General features: G+C 43.4%; 3 protein-coding genes across 7 annotated transcripts in view; 2 read left to right on the top strand and 1 right to left on the bottom strand.

Moving 5' to 3' along the window:
* Nucleotides 1-235, bottom strand: part of LOC131261821 (division abnormally delayed protein) — a 119,842-nt gene extending 119,607 nt beyond the window's left edge. Inside the window, exon 1 of one of the 3 annotated variants that reach the window (XM_058263656.1) lies at nt 107-235. The gene's annotated coding sequence lies outside the window, so the exon portion shown is untranslated. The remainder of the gene's footprint in view (nt 1-106) is intronic. The other 2 variants (XM_058263659.1, XM_058263657.1) reach the window with 2 other exon arrangements.
* Nucleotides 236-859: 624 nt separating this feature from the next.
* LOC131263748 (transmembrane protein 43 homolog) lies at nt 860-2,276 on the top strand. Its single transcript, XM_058266005.1, has 3 exons — nt 860-955; nt 1,011-1,234; nt 1,300-2,276. Exons 1-3 carry the CDS (start codon nt 860-862, stop codon nt 2,105-2,107), a joined length of 1,128 nt encoding a protein of 375 aa, XP_058121988.1. The 3' UTR covers nt 2,108-2,276.
* Nucleotides 2,277-4,114: 1,838 nt separating this feature from the next.
* LOC131266831 (protein ECT2) overlaps nt 4,115-13,610 on the top strand; it is a 73,458-nt gene continuing 63,962 nt past the window's right edge. For 2 of the 3 annotated variants that reach the window (XM_058269488.1, XM_058269490.1), the window contains exon 1: nt 4,115-5,261. In XM_058269488.1, the coding sequence (XP_058125471.1) occupies nt 4,991-5,261 (271 nt within the window). In that variant the 5' untranslated portion in view covers nt 4,115-4,990. Of the gene's footprint in view, nt 5,262-9,707; nt 9,729-13,610 lie in introns of all 3 variants that reach the window. The other variant, XM_058269489.1, reaches the window with a different exon arrangement.

The raw sequence follows: 13,610 nt of genomic DNA, 5'->3' as shown, positions 1-13,610 counted from the left end.
TCGCACCAGTTAGACAGGCACACCGGCAACACATTCTTGGGCCCAAACGAACCAGCAAGCTTACTTTTATTGCACAAAATTTCACAAAAACCTCAACCTATCTTACCCTGTTAGGATGCACCAGCATCAGCGAAACCAACCAAACTCGACGCACCGATTTTCGATTTCGCTACACACGTACAAACGTACGGCCGAAGCAGGCACAACACACCTCAACCAACCGCTACGAAAGTCCGGAGAGAACTGACCGGATTTCTTGCTCGCGACACGAACATAGCAGGCTCGGAACGGTTGAAATAACCAATTCGCCAATAACTTTTTGGTCCGTTGGCCGATTTTAACAGTTGACCCCTCAAATGAAAGGCCTTTTTAAAACTCATAAATTTGTTGAATGTAATATTTTTCCATCTATTCTAATTTTCGATAAAACTTAGTGTGTGAAACAGAGAGAGATAGGTAACGCTATAAAACTCGCATTCTCACTTCTGCAGACCGGTATTTACCGATTCATTGTCCTTTTTGCGAATAAAACTCGCGGGACAATGGTAAAATTACCGGTTAGAGGACCAATAACGATTGATTTATATGAAACAAAGAAAAAAATAGTTTTCGATGAAGAAATCAAATGATAAAACCAACAATACCTAATCTACATTTTATGGTTCCATTTTGTGAGCACATTGCTTATTTTAAAGAAATCCAGTGCTATAAAAAACGGGAAGCGTTTTTCACCGAGGTTGCTACAAATGCAATGGCAGTCATTCTGACGTTTACGCTTATCGCCTAAATACCTTGCCGCTTGTTTACATTTGTTATCGGCGTGAAATTTTCCTTCCAAACCGTAATTTCATCCAATAATATGGGATTTACGGACGTGATTAAATCATGCTGGGTCACGACACTATTTGGAGTTGTTCTTCTTCTAGCTGGATCATGTGTTCTGATTTACAATGAGGTAAGATACCCATTCCATTTGTGCGCTTCCCTTTAATCGCCTCCGTGTTTTCCAGGGGCGTACTATACGCATTCTTCTTTCGTTAGACGAAGCTTTCAATGATGCGGTAACTGTGAGCTCTGATAATCCGTATGAAAAACAATTCGAAGGGCGTTTGATTCATCTTAATGGAGCCTTGCTGACGGGAGAACCGCTTACGGAACCGGACTACAACATTCAAGTGCAAGCGGTCAAGCTCAAGCGTCGCGTCCAAATGTACCAGTGGATCGAGGAAACGGTGTACGAAATATCATTTTGTTGCATTTGTTTATTCGCCAGTCTTCAGCTCTTTTTCCTTCTTTCAGCGAGCATCGTTTTGGAGAGTCGGTGGCAACAGAGGAAGTTGATGATCGATCCTACTTCTACACCAAAGACTGGCGAGACGTACTGATCGATTCCCGCAGCTTCTACATACGCCATGGTCATCACAATCCGACAACGTTCCCACTCGACTCGACCATACATGTATCGGAGCATGTGCACATTGGCCCGTACGAGCTGGGCGATGCGGCCAAGGACCGTTTCAAAACGTTTCAGGAGGTCACATCCGACACCCGGCCCGAAGATCCATCGGTTAAAATGCATTCAGGGCTTTACTATCACTGCAACGATATCTGGAACCCGGAGGTTGGGGATATAAGGATACAATTTGCATACGCCGGCTTGGAAGGTTCCTATGTTACCGTTGTTGGCAAGCTGGAAAACGGAAAGATTGTGCCGTACGAATCGACCCATTCCAGGAGGGTTCTACTGTTGGAAACCGGCGAGCATCACCTACATGAGATATTCCGTCTCGAGCATCATCAGCAGCGCTTGACGGCGTGGGGCGTACGTTTCATCGGTTGGGTGTTACTGTTTTTCTCCACCATCTGCTGCGGGACGATTTTGAGGCACCTGGCAAGGGAGCGCCGGTTCTTGAGGATCTTCGTTCCGCAGTCCCATTTTTCGCTATCAACTAACATAACAACCTCACTGTCCGTGGCATTGGTCATTGTATCGATTGCGTGGATTGTCCACCGACCGTGGCTTGGTGGTGGGCTTCTGTTCGCCGCTATGTCTCCATTTTTGTACTGCGCCCGTGGACTCGTAGGTAGTTATCAACGAATTGACTGATGGAAGAGAAGTGGCAGTTAGTGACCTCACGGTTTTTAGACAAAGTAGTGAATTGATTATTTTTTTACTGTGTGATATTAACATGGCAAGTCCATTGTAAACCAGACGAAAGTTTCTCGTAATTTAAACGGTTTTACAATTCTTACAATAAACTAATTTATTTCTTTCTCATATAATGCTAATCAATTTGTTTGGTCTGCATTTGTCTTTATCCTGTGAATTTTAGAAATGCTCTGCAAATATCTTTTTTTCAGCCTGTACAGAGTAAAAAGAATAGAAACAAATCCTGAAATAATTACAACTTTCCAAAAACTGTTCCTACGTTTTCATAGTCATAACACATTCAAAATACATTTTTTCATCGTCCTTTTTTCTAATTACTAGCTATTAGTTTGCACACATTTTTTCGCGGTATGAAGTCTATCTGGTTTTACAATATTTTTCGTATCCCTTTTGGCAACTTTTTTATGCTGATACATATATAAAAATCATTGTGTAGAATAAGTGTAGAATCTTCAGTCCTTGCAGTTCGTTCATCGATTCCAGCGATTGTAATGTTGCAGCAATTGTAACTGTACATAGGTACATGTGCATACCCGGTTGACAGTAATTAACATTGTTGCTGGTACTATGTAGTTCCAGCAAGAGTCCCAGCAATCTGCCATGGAATAACTTGCTGGTACTACATGACAGCTGCAAAAAAATTGAATTTTTGTCAACCGGGTATGCATATGCTTTCTACATTTTTTTGAGTTTTCTGATTTTCTGGTTTTTCTTTGGAAATCTTCAAACTTTTCATTTTTACAAAAATTTTCTTAATTTGATCAAAAGAAACAAATTACATGGAGGCTTCGTTAGTTTTCGTTTTTGGGAATTTTCAAATTTCCGGCTTTGCTTGAGAATTTTAAAATTTTCGTTTTTTCTAAACCCGCCTTTTATAAAAATCATAAAATCATACATCTTCTTCTTCTTCTTCTTCTTCTTCTTGGCGTAACGACCTCTTGGTCATGCCTGCCCGTTAAGGGCTTACGAGACTTGTTTCCCTGTTGTACGTGGATAGTCAGTCCTCTCGTACAGGGGAGGGGTCCGGTCTCGGTTGGGATTCGAACCCACGCCGTCGAGGTGGTGAGCCCCGGCGCTCATGGGCCGATTTTCTAACCGGCGCTACCGCTCGGCTGTCCGCGGACCCCCGAAAATCATACATAGACATCGCCAAGATTGATCCAGACGGTTTTGAGTTTTAACCTCACGAACAAATAAACATTCATTTTTATAGATATGGAATAATTACGAACAACGAGTAGAAAACTCGAATTGTTTCCGTTTTTATAGGTTTGTAGAATTAACCGTAAAATATTAATCTTTAATTATTTGAAAATCCGCTAAGACCGAAATGTTAATCTTTTGGCAACACTGCTGTGAGTTATTTTCGAACTATTTTCGAAACGTCAAACAAATTCCAAACAAGCATTTCGACCAAGGTTTCTTTTTCAATTTTCTACAGTTAATAATCTACGAAAATAGACGCGACAGGCAAATCTTTAATTCAATGCAGTTTTCTAGAAAACCTCTTATTTTTAGAGGTTTTGCTCCGCTACAAAAGTTGCGAAATATAGTAATTCCTGCGTCGCAAGGTTGGATTGTCACAGTTTATTATGTCTATTTATCTTGATTTTGTCAAGTCCAAAATTGGATCGATTTTGACGGTTTTCGGTTTTCGAATCATATTTTTCAAACTTTCACACATAAACGTGTTCTCTAAAATGGCAATCGAACTGATTTTACTTTGATTTTTCCCAAAAACTATTCGTTTAATTTTCTTGTCTGGGATTTTTTGGTTTGGTCACGATTTCCAACATGGCGCTATGTCTGTCAAATTATTCCATGCGACCTCACCTTTCAACCAACCTGCGATCGGATTCAATTTTAAACAAACAACGGACCAACGGATCAAATTGACGGCGGCAGTCGGATAAGTGCGTCGCGCACGGTTGTCTCTGCGTTTGTAGGTCTCGCGTTAAAATCCGCTCTATCGCGTAAAATAAGCGTCGCGTTGTTTGCAGAACTAAAAAAACGGAATAAGTGCGCATAAGAGTAATCGTTCGATATCCGTGTCATTGCATTAAAAGGCTAATAAGTGGTTCTGTGCTGGAAAGTGTTTTGATGGCTTTGCTGTGGTCCGTCCGGCAGGCGGCTGCAGGTAGAAAAGCGTCCCGTGTTGTTTGGATGAAGCCACATAACTTGTGCATCGTTCCGGGTAGCAGTGCATCTTGGTGAAGAAAGTCGCCTTTTATTGTTGGGGGAAAAAAGCTAGTTGAAAGAAAAACGCCAAGAAACCTGCTTGGCTGACGCGGTGTTGGGAGAAGGCGCAGGGTTTGGCTGTCGGTGAAGCAATTGTGACCGTATTACCGTGCCTTCTCCGTGTGGTGAAAGAAAGGAAGCTTCTCAAGCCAGAAAGATCTCCGCGGATCGTCACGATCGTTCTCGGCGAATAAAAGTTTAAACAAATCGAAATAATAGTTTGCCGCGAACCTTGCGCGCTGATTATCTGCATTCCCAGTAAACGCAGAGTGCTAGTGTGTGTTTGTTTTAGTGTCGTTGAGTGTTTTATTTCGGAATCGCCTATAATCGCCACAGTAGGCTCGTTTGAAACCAGTCTTGTGAAACGGTGATTTGATTGGAAAGAGATTTGCATTTTTCATTCACTTGTGACAAGTGCACTGACCTGGATTTGCGAGCTTGAGAAAGCACTGTTATCCCGCTGTTCGGCGTCTTGCCGTCTTGGGGATTCTCCTACATTCACCGTTTGGTTATTTTTTAACATTCCACAAAGCAAGTTCGTCTTGCGGTGCGGGTTGTGCCATCGTCCTCCGGCTGCCCACGATGAAAGAATCGCTATCGCTGCACGACAAGAAACCAGTGATGTCCGGCGTCGTAGGGGGTGATGCGGGGCTGGCCGATAAGAAGTTGGCCCCTGTCACGCCGTTCCTGCCGTGTCCGAAAAATCCGCTACAACCAATCGAAAATACCATCGCGGAGCCGAAGATGCTGTCGACGGTGGCGGAAGAATCGACAGCAGCCGGAGAAGGTGTCGGAGCGCCAGCGGTGCAAGCAAGTACCGGCAGCAACCTACATCCGGTCGGAAGTACGGAAGGTAAGTCGAATGCAATCTAACGGGGGGAGGCAACCTCTTCGCAGGTAGGCCAATGGCGCACTTATATCGGGATGGAATTTAAAGTCTGTGGGAATCCAATCGATCGGGGGAAGATTAATTTGAACTGGCCATGAGAGCCACTCGCCTCGAAAAACCCATCAAATAATCGGCTCATAACGTTAAGGGTCGAAGATGTGAAGCCATAAGACGCTCCATTCGCCGAATCGAAGTAGCCGGAGCCTATCTGTGTCGGGGTTGCTGGCATCTGTTTTTACTGCGTTCTACCGTCATCTTCTAATTTTTTCCCTCTTTTCGCATTTTCGTACAAACATGCTGCTGCTCTTCCCTTCCCTTCCCTTGTGCCCTTCCTGGGTCGTGCTGTGGCCGGTGTCAATGTGTTTGTGTCATGTATAGCATAGCAAAGCCGGTTTGTTGTGCACATCGCTCTTCCCCCTTCGCTTCGTTTCGTTTTTGGCCTTTTCTGCCATGTTGGTTCATGATCATCAATGTTCATCCCTGCAATTGCTGGAAGGAAGCGTCACGCCAATAAGGGTGTGTGTTACAGAAACAGCAGAGAACAGAAAAAATATGCGTCAGCTTCAGGAGAAGATCATCTTGGGTTTGTTACCTGCTTACAAATTCTTTACTTCTTCCTGAGACTTAACGCACACCAATTTAAGCCAGGAGTTGGTGTAATGATCGTTTCACATGTTTTTTTCCACTTAAGGGGGTGTGCTAACTGTTTATTAAACTCAAGGCAAACGGTACTGAATTCTAAACAGTTGATAATCTTTTCTCAGGATGAGTAGAAAAATATGAAACCCACTGTACGTGGGCTCCTAAATAATTCAAGATTTTTCCTTAACATCCTTATTGGATATTGTCTCTTTCAAAGAACCATTTGGAATATTCATGAAATATCCATCGCATACCGTCAATAAAACTTTTTAAGAGTTTTTTTTAAATGCTCGATAATTTTGCCGCTTTATCATAGATTTTTGCGTTAGTTTGGTCATGTTTAATATAAAAAAGGATGATTTGATGAAAAAAATATAGTTATCCATTCTAAGTGTTTGAACGATGATCGCTAAGTCCTTTGATCTTTTAGGTGGGAGTGCAACTTTACTTTACTTTAAGTTACACATGGAAAAAATGCTCTCCAAAATCTTCATTTTGAAAACAATTTTAGAGTTGATGTCGTTTTATTATTTTTTTGTAGTAGAAGAAAGGCTAGAGAAACGATCTTTCAAAATTTCAGGCGACAAATTAATGTGTACCGCTTACGGGGAGCATGTTGTCTTATTTCTTAGGACATTTTACTATGTTAGCTTAACATTTTCTAGGAAATTTAAATAATTTAAGCTAAGGAATGAAAAATATTCCATTCAAATTTCCATGCAAATAAATGCTTTATTTGGGATTTGAACTGTAACACTCGATGCTATCATGTTATGTTACTGGCTAAATTTGGCCAGATTAAGCTAATACACAATAATCTCATGTCATTTTATGCCACCTATATTTATACAAAAATTGTGTCTGCAATTTACAGAATATTTGGGAACAGTTGTCCGTAGTATCACTGTAAAACTAACATTTTTAAATTCGTTTCATATTTGTAGAGAGAAAATCAATCATCCGACACATCGTTTTTGTTGTTTGATCGTTCTTGGACCACCAAGTGTTTAAGTGTTTATTTTTCTACCGCTGGAATACGGCGAATGCAAATCTGCGGGTGAGCAAAAGTATCACGTCAGAGGTTGCTTTACGTCATGGACAGACTGGTTTTCTTCGGTATGAAGACATTTGCTCATAAACTTTTTTTTTCGTTGCGAGCAATGGGATTAATCTCGCCAGTTCCGTCTTATGACGTGTTTAAAAATAATTGAAGCGTTCTATATGAAACATTGGCGGAACGGAACTTTGAATAATTTCCTACGGCGGCATGATGGTAATAATCTTGACCAATGAAATTATAATGCAGGCATAAAACGAATACATTTTCCATTACCTTCCTTCCTTGCAGTGCTCGGAAAATGAAACCCTAATCATTTAATACCTCACCTTCGACAATATCCTGAACTCTCGGCGTCTTATCTTCATCAACTCTGTGAATGGAAAGCTTCATCGCAAACGTAATCCTAAGCTTTATCGCAGCTTTCGGCATTACAAGTGGACCCTTCCATCCAGTTTTGTTGTCGTTACCATTCCTCAAAAGCTCACCTGTTGTGCATCCGGCGAAAGTCCGCAACCATTTCGTTTTACAATACCTTCCTTTTCCCTCCCCCCACGCCCGGGTCCAATTGCTTCGGTTCCACACGATTCCTTCACCATTCGGGGCGCGACGGACGAGAATGACGGCCGGGGCAGGACTTTTAGCAACAGGTTTCGCTTAACCTCTCCGTTTTTTTGTGCGTGCCTGCGTGCGTGTGAACGTGGGAATATCCTTCCGGGGCTCAGGGTTGTCCCGCAAAAATGTCCATCATACATCAACCCGTTCGTGCATGCTTTTTTTCTTGCTTCCTTCCTTCCGACCTTGGTGGCCGGAACGGTGAACTTGTTGAAATGGAGTTAAGTTAATGTTCGCTCGAGTGGAACTGGCGCAGGGAGGCGAGCCCGGGTCGGGTAGGTCCGTCGAGATATGGGTGAAAACTGGATCCTTTCTTTCGTTGACCACCTTGCGTGATGTGGATAAGGGTGCCTTTTTCAGGATGGACGATGCAGTCGAGTGATTCTTTTCGGTTTTCCAACGCCCTGGTCACCGTGCGAGCAAACGTCTTCAGAAGATGAGGTAACCTCACTTCAGCCCTTGACAATTGTCAACGCTGCAATTTGAGATCGGAGAAGAAAGGTTTGCCCCTTTTAATTCACACCTTTTTTCTCACCTTTCGTTCAAGCTGTTCCAAACGAGTTTCGTTTCGTGAATGAAAATACGGCGACGAACGAGTGTTTTTCCTTCCTCACGGCGAATTTTGACAGATGAACGGTCAATCCGTCTCCGCCAAGGACGCACACGGATGTGTCAACCAACCGTGTTGGGCAAACGCTTGTGGTCGGAACGAAGTCACTGCTGCCTGTCGATGAGTAATCAACCCGATGATGACGACGATGATGATGATGATGATGGTACACCTGTTTTAGCGATGGTTATTCTTTACTTCACCCCCACCCACGATACTGTCTTCGAATAAGTTTTGCGTGTACAAAGCTGTCAGAACTGTATGACGCGTTCGGTTTATTTTTGTCGTCCAAAAACGTTTGTTCGGTTTTTTTTGCGCTAAGATGCGTTTCTAAACGGCTCTCGGTGTTACGTTTGGGGCGACAAAAATGGTGAAAAATACCATCTTGATGATTGGTACGGGGGAGAAAGGTCTTCATTGTACGTACCTGTTTCTCTTTCCCACTGCACTGGGAAGATAAACTGCGCACATGTTTCGCCAGACAAGAAGCCAGGGAAAAGATGTATTGTCGAGCTCCCTCCTCCCCCTCCCGTTGTCCCATGTTTTCTTTTAAATGGACGACAAGGGGAGTAAATTCCCAACGGCGTGGGACATTGAGGCGCGAATGCTAAGCAGATGTTAATGAGGGAATAAGGTTTCGCTGCCAGCTGCCCCTTTCTAGTGCCTTTCGGCCATGAAGCCAAATTCATCCGCACCCTGTTAATGGGGCGTCGAAGGTTAGACGGAATCCCCGGACCACCACTATGCCACGTCAGGTGTGTCACGGTTTGTGACCGCCGCCCCGGGGAGAGGGCCAAGCGAAAGGGTTTTTCGCGCCGGGAAAATGGAGCAATTCTTCACCTCGTCAGCCTAATGACCCTGTTAATCTTCCGATCCTTGCTTGGGGACTCGTTGAAGTTCGCGGTGCAGAAATGGGAAGAAGCTGCTTCGGGGTCAACGTTGGACACCGAAATGTTCACCTGCATCTCTCTTTTTGTTCGGGTTCGCTCTCGGAGTGGTCCAAAAAAAGACATGAAAAGGATAAGCAATCGCCAGGATAACAATAAGGAAAAATAAAAGGGAAGAAGATGATGAAGAAAAAACACTGATAAGAAAATAAAAATACAGCTCCGCAAGGCACAAAGTTCCGTAAAGCACAAAAAAAAGTACAAGCAAACAAAGTAAGTCGAACGTTAAGTATAACCATTTGAAAGCCACGTCCGGCGCTCAAAAGAGGCTTTTTGCCGGCTCGGTTCGGGTGTGTTGGGTGGGGTTCTTTTGGTATGGAGTGTGAGCATCATCTTTGAAGCAATTTTCACCCATTAGGATGAAAATGGCGTACCTCCTACGCGCGAGTTTCGTGGGTGAAAATTGGGTCGGTCGGCTTCGTTTCTACTTCTTTCCTTTTGCAACAAAAATAGAGAGAGACGGGTGGGGGGGAGAGGGCAAAGAAACAACGACACCTTCTTGCACCTTGCACGATTTTCCTTACACATCCTCGCCCGAGGGTGGGGGTGGGGGGGAAAGGGTAGAGCAAAGTTTTGCGGCAGAAACTTTTTAAACTGCTTCGCAAATGTTTTGAGCAACGGCGCGATTCACTTCAGCTGAAACAAAAGGGAGCCCAAAGAGAGGGTGGACTGAGGGGATGGCTTCAACGTGTTAAGGGCGTTGTTTTCTTTCCGTCATTTTTGTTTTATTTTGTGTGGCTTTTCCTTCGCTCGGGCACTAAACATAAGACGCGGGCGCCTGCTTAGAGATGAAGGAAAGGTGTTTCAATTTAAAGAACATTGTTCCCGCATTTCCCCGTTCTCGCAGGGAGTTTGAGCGAAGGCGACAACACCGACGGATCACAAAGGGTTCTGTTGACGCTGGTGATGATGATGATGATGATGATGATGAAAATGCACACCACGTCGCTCCAGTTGACCCCGCGTGCCGAGTGTTGTACCGAATGACATGGACCGGTATGTTGGTGGATTTTTTCCTTTCGTTTTCCCCCAAAAGCTAAGCGCCGGTGAACTTATTTTGGTGTTCACTTCGACGCTTTTCTTACCCGGGTTGGGGGATCCATCTCCGGCCTCATCTCCGGTCATCAGTGGATTTGAGGTGTCCTCAATCCTTTTCGCGACCGTTCGTCCCAAACTGTAGCTTATTAGGAAGGGTAGCTAATTTAGAGCTTATTGAGGATAAAGTTTTGTTGGTCGAACGGGTTTTTCTTTTTAAATTTGTCCGCTTCTTGACGAGATCCCGTCCATAGGATGTCTGCTTCGTTCAGGATAAGGCACGTACCCCATTGCACGGTTCGGCTTCCTGTTGCTGCTCGTGCATGGAATAAAAGTTCGCCGACTGCATGCGGATTAAACTTTTTGCCAATCGACCGAATTTTATTTGGCAGCTTAATTGATTAACAGGGCTTCTGTGCTGTTGCTCACCCCCGATTGGTTGTGTGGTTTTATGTATCTGTGTTCGCGTGTGTTAATTTACAGACAAAGAATGTAAAAGATGTTCTATGCATGTTTTCAACATTTTAATTTTCATAATCGTTCAATCAGTTTTTCATCACAAATGTGTCCAAGGATTGCAAGAATCGGAAATGTAATCCTTCACTTTCCGTTTAAAAACTTGTGTTTTAATTACAACTCAAGGTTTCTCCCAAGGTTTGGTCATACAGAGCGATTTGACAAGTAAACATAGTCATGATAACCAAAACAAATATTCGTCAACAACGTTGGGAATCAATTTAATAATGATAAAACAGTTACATAATGGTATAGTATACATTCATAACGATTAAATGCTATCAACCATATGATAACTGTAAAAAATGCTTCGTCGGACAAACTCAACAAAAATCTTATCAATATATCAATTGTAATATGTGTAATGCATGATTAATATGTGTAATGTAATGATTAAATCCTATTAAAAACGTTCGAAGAATATTTTTTAATACAAATTCATACCAGCAAATTTGTTAGAATGCAATTTAAAGCAACAATTCTACCTGTGTATCTATCTCAGCCGTCGATTCTAACATAAAAATTCATTTTTGGACTCAGTACCGTTAAGATAAACAGACATAAAAAGTTGTGGCGATTCAACCTCTTGAAGCAAGTGCTGATGATGGCCCACTTCATGTCCCTGCACAAGATTTTTTTCAATGGATGATTTGAGAGTTAGACCACAAAGTCTTCGTAAGGATGATAAGTTGCCCGCCTGTAGAGATCATCTCTAAACAAATCCTTATCAGGTGATTGACATACAAGTCCATTTTTACAGTTCCACTCTCTTGCTCAAATTGCTTTGTTCTAGTACCTTTTCTAAAATAGCAAGACTCATAAATTGTTGTAATAAGAATCAGTTGTTGAATATGGCCAGGTCATCAAAATGTCCAAAAAGACTCGTTTGTATGGAAATATGTTAAGTCCTAGGAGCGGATCTCACAAAAAAGTAACATGAATATATTTGAAAAACACGGGGGGCTAGAAATACAGAAATAAATGAATAAAGACAGACAGTATATGAATAAACAATTTATACTTTCTCTACCTACAACTTACAATTACTTTCTCTACCTACGGCTTCACGAGATATTGGAGATGAAGAAATCAGGTTGTTTTAGTATTTATCAACTATCCAATTTAGTTCCAGAAAAGTATTTATAAGAACCAAATGCATGGATTGCCAAGAATGATTTTTCTTGTTGATACTTATATCCTCCGTCCATTTATGATATAATGTTTTGTACTGTGCGTGGAGATGCGCCGGTCTGTATAAATCTAACTCAAATCTAAACTAAAACTCGAAACTTTCCCTAGGGGTTGCATAACTGATTGAGTAAAGTGCAACTGCCTCCGGTATCAGAAGCCATTACAATTCGTAATCCCGAACACAAGGAGATTGGTGGTGATACTTTAGGTCCTTAAACTCGCTACAGTTTCTATTTAAATTTTCCATAACGGAGCCACGAGCCCGCCCGCCGCCCACCGCCACTGTCCGCCCGTAACCGAGGACGAGGTCATCCAGTGGTTAAAAGTTTCCCATCGCTTTCGAATGTCTCCCGAATCCCAGGTCGTACCGAACGCTCTGTAAGCTCACTGATCCAGCTTAACATCATGCACCTCCCGGGACAAAAGGGAAACTGGGTGGAGGTGTTAAAATTGTGCACAAAACTTTGCCTTATGACGGAGGATCTGCGGCTCTCACAAGCTCGCTACTATACGCGGTCCTGACCTTCGGGGTCTCTGCCGGTGTTGTTGGCTAAACGTAGGTCTCGCCGTTGTAAACTTTCCTTCCATTTGACGCACCGATTTACTCTCGGTTGGCCAAAACACGGCGCTGTGTAAACGTGGTACAGGGTGTGCTTTCCTCATCACCGGTCCTCAGCTCATCCGGCACTTCCGCTGGTGCATTTGAGGTGCAACGGAAGCGGAAATTGTGACAAAGAGAAAGGATGACAGAAAGTTTTCGCTAGCGATGGGAGAACGAGAAGGAGTCTCACAAACATTCGGTGTCTATCGATCCGCCAGCATCCGTTCCTCTCCGTCGGGTTTCGTCGCAAGCAGTCGGATGTTTCCTCGAGGAGCCTTTGAAATCTACGTTTTCGGGTAAGTTCTCAGCCGAGCCATTTGGTGGGAAATTGTGGAGTTTGTTGTCTCCACTGTGAGAAATTCGCGTGTGTGCTGGTCGTATCGTTCAGATGTAATGCAAACACATGCTGCACAACGGACTGGTGTCCGTTGGAGTCGACTCTCTAAACGGAGGGCGAACAGTTTAGCAGTAAATAGTACCGCGGCAAGATCCGGCATGTCCTAGTGCGCGCCGAAAATGGGGTCAGAGACATCGTTTTGCGCCAAACACGCCTTGCCTTGTTTGTGGTGGTGGTCGAGCTTTTCCCGTTCGAGTTTGGGCTGACTTTCTCGCTCGGGACGCCCGCAGCAACAAACAAACCGAACCGCAACGGCAATTGAATTCAGGCAACCATCCGCCATCCGGACGGGAAAAGTGACTCCTCGGTAGGACGGCCTGGAATGCGCTCACAAACCGCTGGTCGGCTATCGCGAATTTTAGACGGTCCGTGTCCATCGACGCTCCGATATGTCGCAGGACTCGTTTTGCTGCATTTCCTGATTGTTTCGGTTGGTTAGACCCCCAGCGGGGGTTTCATGGTAGGTGGAATTTGGCAGACCAACTGCACTTGCCCAAGAGAACAATGTCGTTTCAATCGATGGATCGAGTTTTGTGCAATTGGCATCCAATGTAATGAGCAGGTTTTTGTCACTGTTAACGTTTCTAAAATCGAGGCAGTTATTTTGGCGTGTACATTGAATAGCTATTAAATCGAAAATACTACAATAAGTTCTGTTATCCGAAATAAGTGATGAATTCCTGGCTGTTTTGGGTAATTTTT

Source organism: Anopheles coustani, chromosome 2 (assembly GCF_943734705.1).
Source record: "Anopheles coustani chromosome 2, idAnoCousDA_361_x.2, whole genome shotgun sequence".
Taxonomy (NCBI): Eukaryota; Metazoa; Arthropoda; class Insecta; order Diptera; family Culicidae; genus Anopheles; species Anopheles coustani.
Note: the sequence above shows the minus strand (reverse complement) of the source record. Positions and strands in the feature narration are given on the sequence as shown.

Coding starts and splice junctions, on each gene's coding strand:
- LOC131263748 (XM_058266005.1), top strand. CDS start 860: ATGGGATTTACGGACGTGATTAAATCATGCTGGGTCACGACACTATTT. Junction 956..1,010: donor GTGTTCTGATTTACAATGAG/GTAAGATACCCA, acceptor CGTGTTTTCCAG/GGGCGTACTATACGCATTCT. Junction 1,235..1,299: donor CAGTGGATCGAGGAAACGGT/GTACGAAATATC, acceptor TCCTTCTTTCAG/CGAGCATCGTTTTGGAGAGT.